The 17,202-nt window shown below is 28.4% G+C and overlaps 2 protein-coding genes across 2 annotated transcripts in view; one reads left to right on the top strand and one right to left on the bottom strand.

Annotated features, from left to right (window-relative positions):
- Window positions 1–6,494: 6,494 nt before the first annotated feature.
- Window positions 6,495–7,394, bottom strand: LOC136078730 (uncharacterized). The gene has a single exon (XM_065794521.1). It carries the CDS (start codon window positions 7,392–7,394, stop codon window positions 6,495–6,497), a length of 900 nt encoding a protein of 299 aa, XP_065650593.1.
- A 7,967-nt stretch (window positions 7,395–15,361) lies between these two features.
- LOC136078729 (uncharacterized) overlaps window positions 15,362–17,202 on the top strand; it is a 165,136-nt gene continuing 163,295 nt past the window's right edge. The window contains exon 1 of the mRNA XM_065794520.1: window positions 15,362–15,529. The gene's annotated coding sequence lies outside the window, so the exon portion shown is untranslated. The remainder of the gene's footprint in view (window positions 15,530–17,202) is intronic.

The following is a 17,202-nucleotide window of genomic DNA, read 5'->3' as shown; positions in this document are numbered from 1 at the left end:
TGTGTGGTATAGGACTTTCTAAGAAAGCACCCGAACTATTAGCCTCTCGGTTAAAGGAAAAATCTCCTTGACAGCTTTGCAAAAGTTTCCGACTTAATAAAGAAAAAAAAGTTTCCTCATTTATTCTATAGAATAAATGTGGAAACTTTTTTTTTTTCTAGAAAAAAAAATCTTTTTTAAAAAAAGTTCATTTATTTGTTTTCTGTTATGATATTTTAGGTCCATTACAGTTAGGTATTTATAATTCTAATCATACAGAATGGAGACTTGTAATCCAACAGTATGTTTATTTCAAAGCGAAGCCTCATATGTTACCTTTTAAACAATGGTAATATTTTTTGTTCTTTACCAATCGCCCATTCTGCTTATTTGCAAGAGTTTATTGTTTATTTGAATTTATTTGAATTTATTTGAATTTATTTGAACTTATTTGAATTTATTTGAATTTATTTGAATTTATTTGAATTTATTTGAATTTATTTGAATTTATTTGAATTTATTTGAAATTAAATGGCGCTTGACCTGATTAAATATCCAGAAGAAAACTGGTATGTTTGAGTAGATCTAGAATTATTTAGCTTTATCTTCGGTCAGTAGGAAAATTTTACTAAACTTCCATGTTATCTATGTATGTGGGATAGTCGATCAACTATCCCACATGCCCAGATAACATGGAACATTTTGTTCGAGCGAAAAAGCAACATTGAATTCAAAAGAAACTACCTAATAAATGATAAAGAATTTGTTAGAAAATGGCTAGCAAAAAAAAAAATAAATAGCATGGTTGTTATTTGTGGGCGTTGTAAAAAAGTTTCTTGAAAATAAAAAATCTGAAAACTATGCAAATTTAATTAGATTATAAATAGTTATCTTAACTAGTTGCCCTAAAAATCTTGGAGAAATGAGTAAAGAACCAGGCCTTAAGACAAGTGAAGATCGTTATCTAGTACGTTACAACAAACTCATGATGGCAGACTACTGTAAAAGCATCAATCGAGATGACTCAGGAAGAGTTAATAAAAGAAAGAGCAACAAACAAAAATTTCTTCCCGATTTTGTATTTTCTATTAAAAAATACTGTCTGCAATATTGGAATCCTATATAAGCTTAGAAATTATTTAAATAAAGAATATTTAAAACAACTAAATTACTCATATATTTATAGCTATATAAACTATGCCAATATTGCCTGGGTAAGTACAGGTAAAAGTAAGTTACGACGTCTTTATCAGCATCAGAAACATGCAATGCTCGTAAGATATTTTCAAATCTTTTTTCAAATAAGAAACCTTTATTCAAAAATACGAATGTTTTAAACGTTTATGAACTTAACATTTATAATACCTTGTGTTTTACGTTTTGTTGTATGAATAAGCTATTATTAAATGTTTTTAAAGATATAAGCACTCTTAAAGCAAAAAATAAATATAATTTGCGAAACAATAGCTTTCTTAACGAACCCTTTTGCAAACAAAGTTTAATCAATTTTGTATAACTTATTTAGTTTGAGATAAAGTTGTTCAGCCCAATTTTGATTTGTTAATCTCTTCTACAGTTTTTTAAAATAAGTTAAAGAATATTATTTTATCAATGGATAGATTAAAATATTTTTGAGATATAATTTTTAGCCATTTATTATTTTAACTATTTTAGATTGCTATTTTGATTTGAATGCTTGTATAATATTATACTTATATTTTAATTTTTATATGTTCTGGCGACAAGATCAGTATGATCTTCCAGATGCCAAGTTTATATTATACGACATGTAATAAATGTAAACTGATATATTAAAAAAGACAGAAAAAAAAAATTATTCAAAACTAAAATTTATATTAATTTTTTTATAAATCTACAAAAGTTTTATGGTGGTATTTAAAAAAAAAGTTAAATGATATTAACACGTTTAATTTTTAGATTAAATTACTATATATAATTTTAAATATTTATATTTCTTTTTTTTTGTTTTTTTGTTTTTGTTTGTTCTTTATTACAATGTGTAAGATACAAAAACAAATATAGAAAAGAAAAATACAGTTAAAAATATCGTAAAAATTTAGTTAATAAAGAACGCGGATACTATAAGAGGACCATTAGGTCTTGTCACAAAGAACTGCTAATGAAGAACTTGAAACTTAAAATTTATTTTACAAATAAATGAAATCGTTAAGATTAAAAAATCCTTTTACAACTAGAAAATATGAATAAACAAAAAATTTACTTTTTATTTATTAAATCAAAGTATTTGATTTAATAAATAAAAAGAAAGCGGACACTCGCAGAAGACCATCAAGTCTTCAACGAGAACTGCTCGTAAATTTAAAATCTCATAAAAATTTAAAATCTCATAAAAATCAAATGCACACATACCTGGTTAAGTGTATAAATCAAATGAAAAATTTAAGTGCATTCATATACATACTCAGTTACATCACTGCATAAAAAATAAAAAAGTAAATTATTCAATGTTTAGAAATACAAAAATATATCATCAATAGACAAAATGATTTCCTTAAGCTTTTTTAAATGAAAGGTAACTCCATTCCGAAGAAATATCAAAATGTTTTAAAGATATTTTATTCCAAAGAGAAGCTGCACAAATGAAATGCTTGATTTTCCAAAATAAGTTCGAAAAAATGGTTGACAAATTAAATTATTATTTCTTAGGCTGTATTTATTTTTATCTTTTAAGGTATATAAATTATAGAAAGGGACTGGGTTGGAGTTAGTTTTACATTTGTACATAAAAAAAAGAATATTAAAAACATTTAGTTAATAAATCAAGAATTTTCATTTCAAATAAGAGAGGTTTGGCATGAGTAAATATATATTTTTAAAATTAATAAGACGAGCAACATGCTTTTGTTGACAATAAATGAACATTAAGTGAAAGCTTGTTTATTTTAAACCATTCAGAAATTTTTGTTATTTCGATATTCATATTGGATTTATTAGCACTACACCAAGCAATATTTGCATAGTTTAAATGACAATGGATAAAGGAGTAATATAATTGAGTTAAAATACGTTTATTTAAAACTTTAAAACATACTGCTCTTTCAGTATGTTTTCAATTAACTTAACACGTATTTCTGCTGGGAAATGTCTATTAACTCTTGCTAAACCCAAATTCCAAAATCTATTTTGAAAATGAACATTAATTTTTTAATAACGTCTATTTTTTACCGAAGTCCACTCGTCAAACGTAAGACTAAATCGATTTCCTTGACGTTGAAGTTCAGATAATTCTTCTATTATTGAATTTCGAATTTTAGTAGCATATTTCATAACTATTTGGCGAATGGATTCAGATGATTTTGGCACATCAAAACCTCGAGCTACCAGCGATTTTCTTCGCTCATTAGATGTTATAAAAATTCTGAATGGCACGCCATCAGTGGCCGCCATTTTAGCTAAAACATTTGACAGTGTATCTTCGTCTTCGTTTTTTGTATAAAAAGTTGTAATTTTATTTCTGGGCCTAACGAGTTGCAAATCAGGCATATTCGAAACACCGCAAAAGTAATTCCACACAGAGTTTTTGTCCTGAAGTCCTTTTTTAAAATCTTCAAATACTTATGGTTTATCAGCCATGGCAGTACGTTTTTGGATACTATAATTTGCAAAATATGAAAAATAATATTGAAATACAAAATAAATAAATATTAAAAATTTATAAAAATGAAGATAAAGATATGAACTTATAAGAATTTAATATAATTATATGAATTATATGAACTTTTCATTTAATTATTTTTTATTACGTTAAATAAGTTATACTTTAAACTGACTGCGAATCATAAACAAAAATAATATAAACTACACATATATATGCACATCATTTTGCAATCGCAATTCCCAAGCAGTCTTAAAAATCGTGCTTATACAAGCCTATAAGCCATTACTTCCAAAATCGTCTTCTATTTTGAAAAGTCGTTATTTTAATGACGTGCAAACCAGTGACTACGAAATATCAAATATCAGACAAGATTTAAAACATGAAAAAAAAATATAACATCTCTATATTATATGAATAAAAAAACATAAATAAATCTGTAATAGAGATGTAGCTATGTCTTTATATTATATAGAGATGTTTTTAGGTTTTTTTATCTTACCTATGAATACGTGTGTTAAATATTTATTATTTTTAAATTTATTCTTTGTCTTTATTTGTTGTTGTTATATTTGCAAATATATATAAAACAAATAAAATGAAGCATAACACAACAAAATTACAAAAAACAAAGTGAAAATTTTTTTTGTTATTCATTTTTATAATCAAAGTTTTTTTCTGTGATATTTTCATGCTTATAACTCTCTAAAAATGTCTGTATCAAAACATGCACGAAGTCTAATGGAACAGTTTCTGTGCGATGAAAAAAATAATTGAAATACCAGTATATACCGGTATTAAGAACTCGGTATCGGTAATAGAAAAATGGCCGGTAAACCAGGATACCGGTTTTCGGTATACCGGTATTGGATGCCCTACTTTTAAGTTTATGATATATAACTTTTGCTTAATTTTAGAGGATCTTCTAAAATCTTTTGTGCTGGTGACATTAAAATCTTGCTTTTTTTATTTTATGTACAATTCGGAAAATTTATGTCATATATTTCATAAAAAGTTTTAGAGAAAGCGTCATAAATTTGATTAGCATCTGTAGATACATTAATTTGATTCCAATGAAGCAGAGATAGCTGCTTTTTAAAAGGTTTTAAATTTGCTGCCGTAAAAAAGCGTTTTGAAAAACTTATTTTCTGTTGGGATATTTTTTCTGCGGTAATGTTAACCGAGATAAAAATGGGGAAGTGATCTGAGATGTCGCTTAAAATTATACCTTTTTTAAGAGATTTATTAAAAATATCATTTGTTATGATATTGTCAATTAAAGTAGCTGAAGTTGAAGTTACTCTTATTGGCTTATTAATTAAAGGTATTGCCCTATGTTCAAATACATCATTATAAAATTTATTATTAAACTCCACTATTGGTGTGGTATTGAAAATTATCCAAATTAATGTCACCTATTAAATAGTATATATTTTTTCTCGACGGCTTTTTCTTAAAATATTATTAAATAAATATATTAAAATTTTCAATTTGACCCGAAGGTAGGCAATAGCAACAACTTAAAATTAAATTTTTGTTTTTTGTGGTTATGACTTCAATTGTTAAAACTTCTTTGTCGTCCAAGTTTCCAACATGTAAATTAAGCTAAAAAATCTAAGAGATTCTTTCATATTTATACAAAAATTTTCGAAATTTTTTGATATGCTTCTTATACTAATATGCAAAATGTTTAAATTTATGGGATTAAGAAATTCTTTTATTTTATTGAAATAATAATAGTAACCATGAGCGAGACTAGGTTTTTTCAAACCGAGACGAGAACGAGACGAGAAGTTAGTACTTCTCGTGAGACCGAGAACGAGACGAGACGAGAAATTTAACATTTTTTGAAAACAAATTTATTAAAATCCAAGTAAAAAAAAAAAAAAATGTAAACATGGTTTTGACAAATAGACACAAATGACATTTGTTAAATGTAAACAACTTTTTCAAATATTAATTCAGAATTTTTTTGCCAAACTTTTCCAACAAGACAATGTTTTCTCTGATTAAGATGATTTGTTCTACTTTTTCTGGGTGTAAGTTGTGTCTGGATGATCGGACGACATTTCCACCTGAGCTAAAAACTCTCTCTGATTTAGTTGAACTTGCTGGAATAGCTAAAATTTGTCTAGCTAATGAAGAGAGTCCTGGCAATGTATTTGAATGCAATTTCCACCAATCAAGAATCAAAAAGTCTTTTTTGGCATCAATGAGATATTCATACTGGCACATTTCACTCAAAATAGGATTCAGTTCAGATGTTGGCTCTTGTGTTTCAAGTCTGACGTTTAACTTGCGCTTCAGTTTTGAATTAGGGGACAAATCTGCTGAAAGGACTCTGGCAACAGGTTGGCACTCAACATTATCCTAAACCTGTGAGGCTAACCATTCTTTCGTTGTTTGAAATTTTTTGAAGAGCTTTAAGTGAAGTCCCTTTAAAGCAGGATTTAAGTAGTTTGCTGCAGCACTCAATTAGTTTCCAGTGTGACAAAAAGGAAATCTTTTCTCAATGCAGCTTTTCAAGTTTTTTGCATACAAGACACCGTAGCCATTTTTTCCATCCGTCTCAATAAATTCATCAATTTTGTCGTGGATTAAATAAAGAGAATCGGCGACTGTTAATTGTTGGAATAGACTCAGCCGACCACGTTTCTGTAGCTTCTTAAAGTGGTGCCAAAATTTTTACTGCTCCCTCGATTGATTTCCCCTGTGATGCACTGATGGTCTTTGAAAAAAAAATATCTTCATTTGCACATAAGCTGATAATGGCACTCTTTAGATGTAGGACAAAAGCCATGCAATCCAGTTCACTATTCCATCTTGTGTCAACAGATCGGCGTAACTGTCTAAAATTGATTCCTTGAGCGTTTGATTCTCATTCAAGCAACTCAGCTGCAACTGTTGACTGGTGAGTTAAAGAAGCCAAATCTTTGCATGTTTGCAACGCATCATCCATTCCAGCAGTCATTCCAAATGAGTCTCGAGCTGCACATTGCAAAATATGATTGTTGCACAAGTATTGGTCAAGGCGCTTTGACAATTTGACTGCAAGTTTCATGTTTCTTGCCTGGTCGTTCACGCAGTACATTGGCAAATCAGCAGGCAAACTTAGTTCTTCTAAGAAAGAATCCAGCTTTCCTTCAATTAAGATACCTGTGTGCCTGCCTGAGAACTGTTGTACATGGGGTGTCCAGTGATGTAGTCTCCAATTTTCGTCAATAGCATGAAAAGTCCAAGAGATGTAGATTTCCTGAGCTCTAGAAGTCCAAAGGTCAGTAGTAAATGCAGCACTTTTTAGATTTGGCGTAATCTTCGTTATTATGCTCTTCATTCCTGCTTGATCTTCTCTTGAGCGAATTGAAAGCTTTCTTGAACATGTTCTTCTGTGATGAAGGCTCAGTTTAGGGTTTGCAATGTCAAACAATTTCTTAAAACCTCTTCCTTTGACTGCTGAAAAGGATGCCAGATCAATGCAAAAGTAATCCAGCATTGCAGAGTCAAACTGTTTTTGAATGGAATTGTCTTTGTCAAATTTGGACTTTGTTTCAAGCATTTCAACCATGGTTCGTTGTTTCTTTTTAAAAGAAGGAAGAAGAGGGTTGTCAGTTTTTTCAGAATACTCAACGTAACCTTGGCTGTGTTTTTTTTTGAGGTGACGATGAAGTCCGCTTATGTTTCCATGTTTTGTTTTCAAAGACTTTTTGCACACCTTGCATTCAGCACTGTCACTTGTTTTTTGAAAATATCTCCAGATTTTGTTTTTTCTTGGTGACATTTTTGATCGTTGAAATGATCAAAAATGTGCACCATTTTATACAAAAAGTTTTTGTATTTAAAATCTAATTAAAAATATTTAAAATCTAATTAAAATTTATTAATTAGATTTTTTTTAAAAATCTAATTAAAAAATCTAATTAAAAATCTAATTAAAAATTTAATTTGTTTTTGTCAAAAACAAATTAAATTTTTAATTAGATTTATTAAAATCACGGAGTCAAAATATTAATTAATTAAAAAAAACAAATTATTAAGCATTTTGTAAATTATAAAAATTTTTAATTTGGAAAATAATATAATATATAAGTCTCGTTCTACTTCTCGCGAGAATTTTCTATTTCTCGTTTATCACGAGAAGTCCCATTTCTCACGAGAAACGAGACGAGATCTCGCTCATGGTTAAATAATAGGAGCAGTTGATTAGTAAAGCACCGGCTCCGATAAAGTAATTTAAATACGGATCCGAATTATGGTTTTTAAAAAAGTCATCAGTTTGAAAGAAATCAAAACAGTTTAATTCAAAATTGTTCACATTATTCGATTCCGTTTTTGTTTTTAGATTATACCTTCGTAAATAAAAGAAATTCTTTTAAAAATCACGCATTATTAGTTTTTATAAATAACTTTAGCATATTTACTTTTTTGCCTTTTTAACTCGTTCGCCCGTTCGCAAAAATCTTCGTTTATAAAAAACTTTTGATTACAAAGTTTTATTTTTATGTATTTGTCAAGGATAGCTGATTTGTCTTCGAAATTTAAAAATTTCACAACAACGGTTCTGACTTTATTATTAATTTTTCCTTTTTTTCCCACTCGATGTGCTCGTTCAATAATAAAGTTTCCTTTAAGTTCATGTTTGGTTTTAAGTATATCTTAGACTTTTCTTTCACAATCTTCATAGTTTTCGTTTTCTGATTCCTCAATTCAATTAATTGTTTTGTCTACTTCTATCTTCTAGCTCTGCCAATTCATCCTTCATAGATTCAGTTACAATACTTTCTTAATTATTTGGTTTACTCAGGTAATCAAGATGTAATGGTAATCATGATGTAATCAGGTAACGTCAGATCAGGCTTTGATTCGGCTAGTCCAGCAAAATCTTTGTCATATCACTTGTAAAATTTAATTATTAACTTATTTTTTAATACTCAGGATCTTAATTTAGTTCATCATCATTACCATCATCATCTGTCTAGCGCCTTGTTTCCGCGCTTACTCAAGTTAGATATTTTTTATTATCATAAAATTTTTCTATAAAACATAAAAGTGATATATTCACCTGTTTTTTATTTTTATTTTAAATTTTTAAAAATTTTAAATCATTTAAACTATAGCCTATAGGGTATAGTCAGGCCCACTGAGAGGGGGGTACAGGCGGTGCACTGCTCGAGGATCCATAGAGCAATTAGGGCCCATTAATCAAAGCTTTTTTTTCAAATAATTACAATGATAATTACACAAATTTATTAGTGACATACTTAAAAAACACATATTTTGCACATTTAGAAAAAGATATTCATACACTTAAAAGATCGGTATATTTTGGTCCCACTGAAAAATTCTAGAGAGAATCTAACTAGAGCTTGACAGCTAGAAACTAACTAGTCGCTGTCTGCAGTAATCTAGCTCGAATCTAGGTTGAAATGTCTCCATACTTTCCTCTATTTATACTCGTTATTTTCCCATTATTATTTGTAACTGACAATTTCTAAAGAAAATCTAACTAGAATTTAGAGTTCTAGTTAGATTTTCTTTAGAATTTTTCAGTCGGGTCTTTTCTCTTTTTCAAATTTTCTTTGATGCAGACTTAATTGAAAGTACATTCCTATTGTTCCTATAAGTTCAATGGCAGCTGATAAATTTTGGTCTTTTCTCTTTTTCAATTTAAAAGTACATTCAAGGTTTTGCTAATAATTATTTTCTTTCAATATTGTGTAGTGTTGCTGCTTTTTGATATTGCTAACGGTAACAATTTTTATTTATAATAATTAATCAAAACCTTGATTAAATTAGGTAATAATTATAATTGACTTATTTTACTGTTAATAAATAACCTGTAAAGCAATATTATAAAGTCTTATAATTAATTGCATATTTTTGGAATACTCTATTCTTCTTTATATTTTGTATTTAATAGCATGACATTTTTACAATTTTAATTTTAGAAATTATCATAAAAGATGCTGCCTCTTCACAAGTCAGAATGTCAAAAAAGGAAAGAAAGAGAAAAACATATTATGAATGAAAAAAATGGGTATGCAGACGCTTTTTGACGTTGGAGTCACTGCATCAAATCTCAATGATAATGAACAAGAGGACTTTGTTTCTAAAGCAAATGATGTCGATAAAATAAGCGATGATTTAACTGACTGTTTTTATGGGGAAAAAATTAAAATGTTTGAAGATAATGAAGATGATTCAAATGGGATTGAGATTATAAGCCTTTCTGCTTTTAATTGTGGTCAGGTCCTTCTTGATGTTGGTAAACTTTTGAGCGAAATTTCCTCTCAATCTGAGATAGAAAAGTATGTCACAAATGACCATGTCGATTTTCCTAACAATTACCCAAAGATATTAACAATCAGGCTTTTCCTCAGACAATTTTAAATTTTAAGAATGTCAACGGTGAAGTTCATAAAAGAGACTGGCTGGTTTGGAGTCAACATAAACAGGCATTATTTTGCTTTCCATGTCGATTATTCTCTGGTAATATTTCCAAAAGCACTGTTACTGAGAGAAGTTTAAGTTTGCGATATGTATTGTCTTCACCTGGTGGATATGCAGCAACATGTAAATGACGAAAGTTGTGTAACAGGATTCCAGAGCATGAGAGGAGTAATGTCCACAGAGAATGTTACCTAGCATGGCGAGAATTAGAAAGACGTTTTTTATTTGGAAAGGGTATTGAAACTTCCTTGGAAAGCTCGATTAAATTGCAATCAACGAAATGGTCCAATATTCTTAAAAGACTACTAAATGTTATCCTATTTTTGGGTGAACGTGGATTGGCTTTTCGGGGATCCTCCCAGCGAATTGGAGATGTAGATAATGACAACTTTTTGGGTCTATAAAGTTACTTTCACATTGGGACCCTAGACTTAAAGATCATGTATTATCAGTGGAATAATCTCAGCGAAAAGGCAAAAGACTTCAAGTTCATTATCTATCAGCTGATACTCAAAATAAATTCATTGCAGAATGGTCAGATTTGGTGCGACAGTGTATTTTACAAGAAAGAAGATCTTCTAAGTATTTCGCAATAATGGTCGATGCAACACCAGATTCGTCACATACAGAGCAAACAACATTCATATTACGATATGTAATATTAAAAGATTCACAATATGAAATTGTTGAACGATTTCTAACATATGTAGATTGCAACAATAAAACTGGGGATGAAATATCTCAAATGGTAGTGGAGACATTTCAACATAACTTTATTCCTCTCTCAGATTGCAGGGCACAAGCATATGACAATGGATCAAATATGGCTGGAAAATACAATGGTGTGCAAACCAAAATACTTCAGTTATGTCCATTAGCACTATTTTCCCCTTGTGGATGTCACACACTTAATCTTGTGGCAAATGATGCGGCAGAATGTATTCCTGAAGCTGTAACATTTTTTGGAACGATTCAAACAGTATATAATTTGTTCAGCTCAAGTCCAAAACGATGGGAGATATTATCAAAACACATCAATTGCTCACTAAAAGGAATGTCACATACAAGTTGGTCAGATTGTGTTGAAAGTGTCAAACCTTTTGCAGCACAACTTTCTGGGATTAAATTATCATTGCAAGAGTTTTTAGAATTAAATTTGACTTCTAAAACAAGAACTGAAGTAGAAGGTGCCTTATATTATATTAATTCATTTTCCTGCATAATAATGTCATCAATATGGTACAAAGTTCTTGTTCCGATTGATTTTTGCAACAAAGTTATTCAAGCAAGAAATGCAACTTTGTGGAAGTGGACAACATAAACCACATACTGAGACAACTTCTTGAGCTTCGGAATAAATGGAAAGATATCTGGTCAGAATCAAAGAATGTTGCAATGAATTTGGATATAGAAGTCAAACTATCAAGAGGACGTGGTGGTGCAATCGCAAAAAAGCCAGAGTTGTTGGCGAGCCAGAGGATCAAGGGTTTACAGATTTAAATGAAGATGAGACCATGGAGGAATCATGCTTTAGAAGATTTGTTTTCTATGTGGTATTAGATAGTGTTATTGGTGGCCTTACTGTAAAATTCAAAGCAACACAGAGCATTTCTGATAAGTTTAGCTTCATGTGGAATTATCTCAATATTGATTTGGATAAATTGGAAATAAAAGCAAAATTATTTAGTGAAGAGTATTCAGCAGATGTTAGCGAAGATATTGTAATGGAAATAAAACAGTTAAAATCTATTTTGGATCAAATCAATTAAGCCCCTTTGAACTCCTAAATTCGATTAGTCGAACTAATTTACATGGCCTATTTCCAAATATTTGTGTATGCTTGAGAATATTCTTAACAATTCCTGCTACAGTTGCACCCACCGAACGCTCATTCAGCAAACTAAAACTGATTAAAAACTTTTTAAAAATATAATGCTACAAGGACGGTTAGTGGATTTGGCAATGTTGAGTCTCGAATCTTCAATATCTAGGTCAATTGATTTTGACATAGTTATTTGAAATTTCGCTTCAAAAAAAGCAAGAAAAGCACCTTTTTTTGTAAATGAACTATTCTTGGAATAAACTATTTGTTAAAATTCTGTTTTTATTAGTACTTGTATATTTGTTGGGATTGATTATTGTATTATTGAACATGGTTGAAACGTAACAAATAGTCTCAATTTTTATTTCAGAAATATCCTTTAATCTAATAATGAAAGAAAAACTAATTACATAAAAAAACAAAACAATAATTCAAAACGGTTAATAATTATTCTTTAAATTAATATTCTTTAGTAAATGAAATAATTGTAGCTAGAAATAAAACTGTAATGCAAGATTGCATCCTCATTGTGAACAATTGCCGATTTCAAAAACCAATGTGGAATTAAACCACAATTGATTCAGCAAATACATACAATAATAGTTTAAAATATTAGAATTATGGGTTAAGGGCCCAAAAATATCTCTTGCACCGTTTAAAATTATGGCTCTCGGTGAGCCTTGTTATAGTCTAATGCTATAGCATTTATAAGCAATTGCTGTAGCATTTATAAACGAATTCAAATCTGGTTTAGAGAAATACCTTGAAAATTTAGTCAACTATCTAAACTCTGAAGGGGTGACAGGAATAATGTCGAAAAATGAATTTCGGAATAATGTCGAATTTGTTAAAAAGGCCTAATGTCGCAAAAAAAAAAAGGAATAGTTTCGCAAATGAATTTAATGAACAATGTCGAAAACAAAAAAAGGAATAGTGTCGCAAATAATAAAAGGAATAGTGTCGCAAGTAGTAAAATCGGAATAGTGTCGCAAATAGTAAAAACAGAATAGTGTTGCAAATAGTAATTGCTATTCCTTAGATTCATTTGCGACACTATTCTGTTTTTACTATTTGCGACACTAATCCGATTTAACTATTTGCGATACTATTCCATTTTTTAAATTTGCAACACTATTGCGTTTTCACTATTTGCGACACTACTCCTTTTTTTTGTTTTCGACACTATTCTTTGGATTTATTTACGACGCTATTCCGTTTTTTTGTTTTCGACACTATTCCTTAAATTCATTTGCGACACTATTCCGTTTATTTGTTTTCGATACTATTTATTAAATTCATTTGCGGCATTATTCCTTATTCTGTTATTCGACAATCAATCATGCGACAATTTGTGACACCTCCTTTTTTACATTTCCGACAATCAAATTTGCGACAATAAAAATTTTCGACAATCAAAACTTTGTGACACTATTCCGCCGCACTCTTCGAAAAACATAAAAATATTTTTTACAAAAATCTGTTGCTTGCTTCAAAAAAATCTGTTGTCAAATTTGAATTCAGCGTATCAAAATTAAGTAAGAACAAGCGTCAACATTAATTCTGTGTAAAAATATAGCATAAATTTCGTCATCCGGCAAATTGCCAGCCTGACACTCATAAGTTACAAAGGTTACGTAATATAAAGATTGTTTTTACGTTATATAAAAAGTGCCTTACGAAGATATTCAACGAACACAAACGCAAGCAAAGAAACATTACAATCACAAAGCAAAGAAAAAAAAAGCAAAGATCTCAAAGCAAAGAAAAAAAAAATATCATAAAAATAAATAAATCTTTTAGAGAAACATCTAACAAAGTATGCTTCTTATGCTTAAGTAAGGGTCCAATACGCGTAACTTTGTAAGAAAGTACTTTGAAAATATGACACATTAAGATTTACTATATCATTTAAAATAAAAAAATTCTTCAAACTGTCATATCAACAAAGCAGATATACAAACATTGCAACCTTGATTAAAGTTATTTTTCTGATATATTACGGTCTGGATAGTGCGGTTGGTTAAAGCATCAAACAAAACGATAAAACTTAGACTGTTGTTCGATACGAGTTCAAATTCGACCACCAACAACTAAGCGCATGAATACAATAGAAAATATTGGTCAGTATGGACACTACTTTGGGTTAATCCTAGTCATTATTTGTGGCTACTCTATGCTAAGCCGAAAATATCTTCAGATACAAAAATATCGTTTAGAAAAATATAATATGAAATCCAAATAAAATAAAATAAAATTAAAACAATAATTTAATTACTAAATTTAACTCATACATATAAATATATGCAAAACTTTTATCTAAATATCGACTATATTTATTTGGTTAATGATCTATATAAATAAAACATTAATGATGTTACTAATTACTAATGTTTTATTTATTTACTTACTAATGTTTCATTTATTTTAAGTATTACAACTACTAATTGTTTTATTTATTTTTAGTAGAGCCAGCGCTTCATCTGCTGATTTTAATGAGGTACAAAGATCAACTTTGTAAAAAAAAAACATAAAAAAAACACTCTTGTATTTTATAATAAACTCACTGTTTATTTTTTTTATTGAAGTTTGCTAACTTTTCTAATTTTCTTTAATACTTTTAATTTGCATAATAATAAAGTTCAAAGATTTAAAAAATATATATTATTGTTATTCTATACTATTATTAAAATATACTATTAATATTCTTTACATTATAAGTAAATGGCACGCGACGTCACTGTGATTAAAAGAACAATATAAAAGTTAAATCTGTTTTAACATCAATTAAAAAAGCAAAGAGGCCATTAAGTTTTTAAATCTGTTTTTTATGCTACGATCAATTATGTGATTTTAATCCGAGCATTTCAAAGATTAAATTTTTTAAATTTGCTGGTTTCAAAATTTTAATCCTTTTTTTCTGCCGAATTAGATCAAATATATTAGTTAAAAACAAAACAAAATCTCCAACAAATGCATTTAATTTTTTACTTTTAAAAAATTATTATGAGGGGAAAACAAGTTTTTTAAATAAAGCTAAATAATTGACTTAATAAAAAAGCATTCAATATAAAAATTATTTTTAATGCAGTAAGTTATCTATTTATTCTAAATAAATATATTATACAATAATAAAAATACAAAGTAATGGTAAGTTAGTGTGTGTCCGATATTATAAATCCTTTTTATGCTGCGAAAACTGGGCTGGTGTAATTCAACTTGAAAAATAATTCTTTCAAATGAAGATATAAATTTATTTAAATAAATTATAACCAAAAGTTTGCTTGTAGCCTACATACACACACACACCACAAACACACATTGTTGGTGGCTGAAAATATAAAGTTTAAAAGCGGTATTTTAATTACCAAAAGAATTAACCTTGTTATTTCTTTTAGTTACGAATAGATAAGATTTACTTGAAACAATTTGGATTAAAAAACTATTGGTTTTAGAGGTATAAAACCAACTAAGTTATCAATTGGAATTTACTTTTTTTTATATGAGTTTGATTAGTAACAGCAAGGAACAAGTTTATTGATAATAAAGAAAAATTTTTTAGCATTATTGTAAAACTAAATTGCGCTGTAAACTTAACTGCCTTTAACTCAAAAAGTGATTAAATTGTTTGGTAACGTTTATTTGAGGTACGTTAAAACATTATTTTTTTTAAAGATTCTATATTGCTATATAAAAACCATAATTAAAGAACTATGGTTTTTATATAGCAATATAGAGTTTGTATTTATAATACTATATTTATAATGGAACCATTTTTATATGCAATGACAAACGCGTTTAACAAAACTAATTATATATCAACAGCTAATTATTTTTTTGTTTTTTTGTTTTCTTTAGTTCTATAAATTTATTCAAACCATAAAACATAATATAAATGATAACGTAACCAAAGCGCTTTTAATTTGTTGTTAAATATCATAATAAAAAGTTAAAATAAAAAGTGAAAATATTTAGTTGGAGCTACCGGAGCTAGTTGCCTTTTTGAGCTCTTTAACCCTAAATACACATTTGTTCAAAATTTTAAATTGCAGTCTTGAAGAGCATGAAATTAGGTTGCATTTTCAAGCTGCATTCATTACAAAAAAAGAAACTTTCTTTTGGGTCTCAAAAAAAAAAAAGGAAAAAAAAAGTACTTACAATAAGTTGGATAAGAAAGGCTATAAAAATGATTATTTAATTATTATTAAGCGCAAAATTTAAAGAACTATTTTTACTGTTCATTTCGGCAACAACTTTAAACCAGAAATATTAATAACATTATACGAATAGCAAATAATAGTTCATATAATAGGCTAAAACAGTCCTTTTTTTTTTTAGGTAAAAAATATCCCGAACTTTTTTAAAAAGTTTTTATTGTATTGTATAATATTAGTATTGTTACAAATCAAAAGGAAAAAATAATTTTATAGAATTATTCTTTTTTAAAGTAATTACTATGAGTCAACTTGCGCCCTGAAAATTTTGCCCACTTCCCTCGAAAGCTTTTTTTTCAATAAACACCCTTGAGATCCTAAAAAACGGCAACTATTGAAAAAAAATTGACCGGATGTAGCTAATCAATTGAAGTGTGCTTATGTGAAAGTAGCTAAGCCATATTTTGAATGTTTTGTGAAAAGTTTAAAAATTTAACTATCAGGCGAAGTAAGTTTTAAATCTCAATAATATTGTAAATAAAGACAACTATTAGGTCACAAAAAGCACTGCGTCGCTCATTAATAGCTTTGTCTTAATTTGATCGTAAAAATTGTTAAGCATAGCAAGTATCTTGGGTTTGCTAGTTTTTGCAGTTTATTACATACTTTTGGTCCTCAAATAGTTAGCAATTTATTCCATATTTGTGGTTCTCAAGTATTTTGCAATTTGTTCTATATTTTTGGTTCTCAATAGGGTGCAGTGAATTTTAGTTTTTTTTAGAATTTATTTAGCCTGGATGTGCAAATGTTGTCTATTCATTTTAGAAATACTCTGGAAAAATACCAATGCTCTAGGAAATTATCTTGAGGTGCCCCAAGACCTTTGAAATTTTAATGGGTCCCTAATATTATATAAAAAATTTTTTTTCAAAAGTATGTCATGTTGGGTCTCAAAAGAAGCAAAACTTTATATCTTAAATTTCTAAAAATAACAATAATTTTATAAAAAAATTATCATTTAAGATTTTTTTGAAATTATTATCAAAAAAATAAACTTTTTTCATTTTTAGTTTAAAAGATCATTTTTTCTGCAATAAACTATAAAATAACAATTTTTTTAAAAATTAATTGTTTTTTTATAAAATATTTGTTATTTTTGAAATTTG

Source organism: Hydra vulgaris, chromosome 03 (assembly GCF_038396675.1).
Source record: "Hydra vulgaris chromosome 03, alternate assembly HydraT2T_AEP".
In the NCBI taxonomy this organism is placed as follows: domain Eukaryota; kingdom Metazoa; phylum Cnidaria; class Hydrozoa; order Anthoathecata; family Hydridae; genus Hydra; species Hydra vulgaris.
This window is presented reverse-complemented; position numbering and strand designations above follow the sequence as displayed.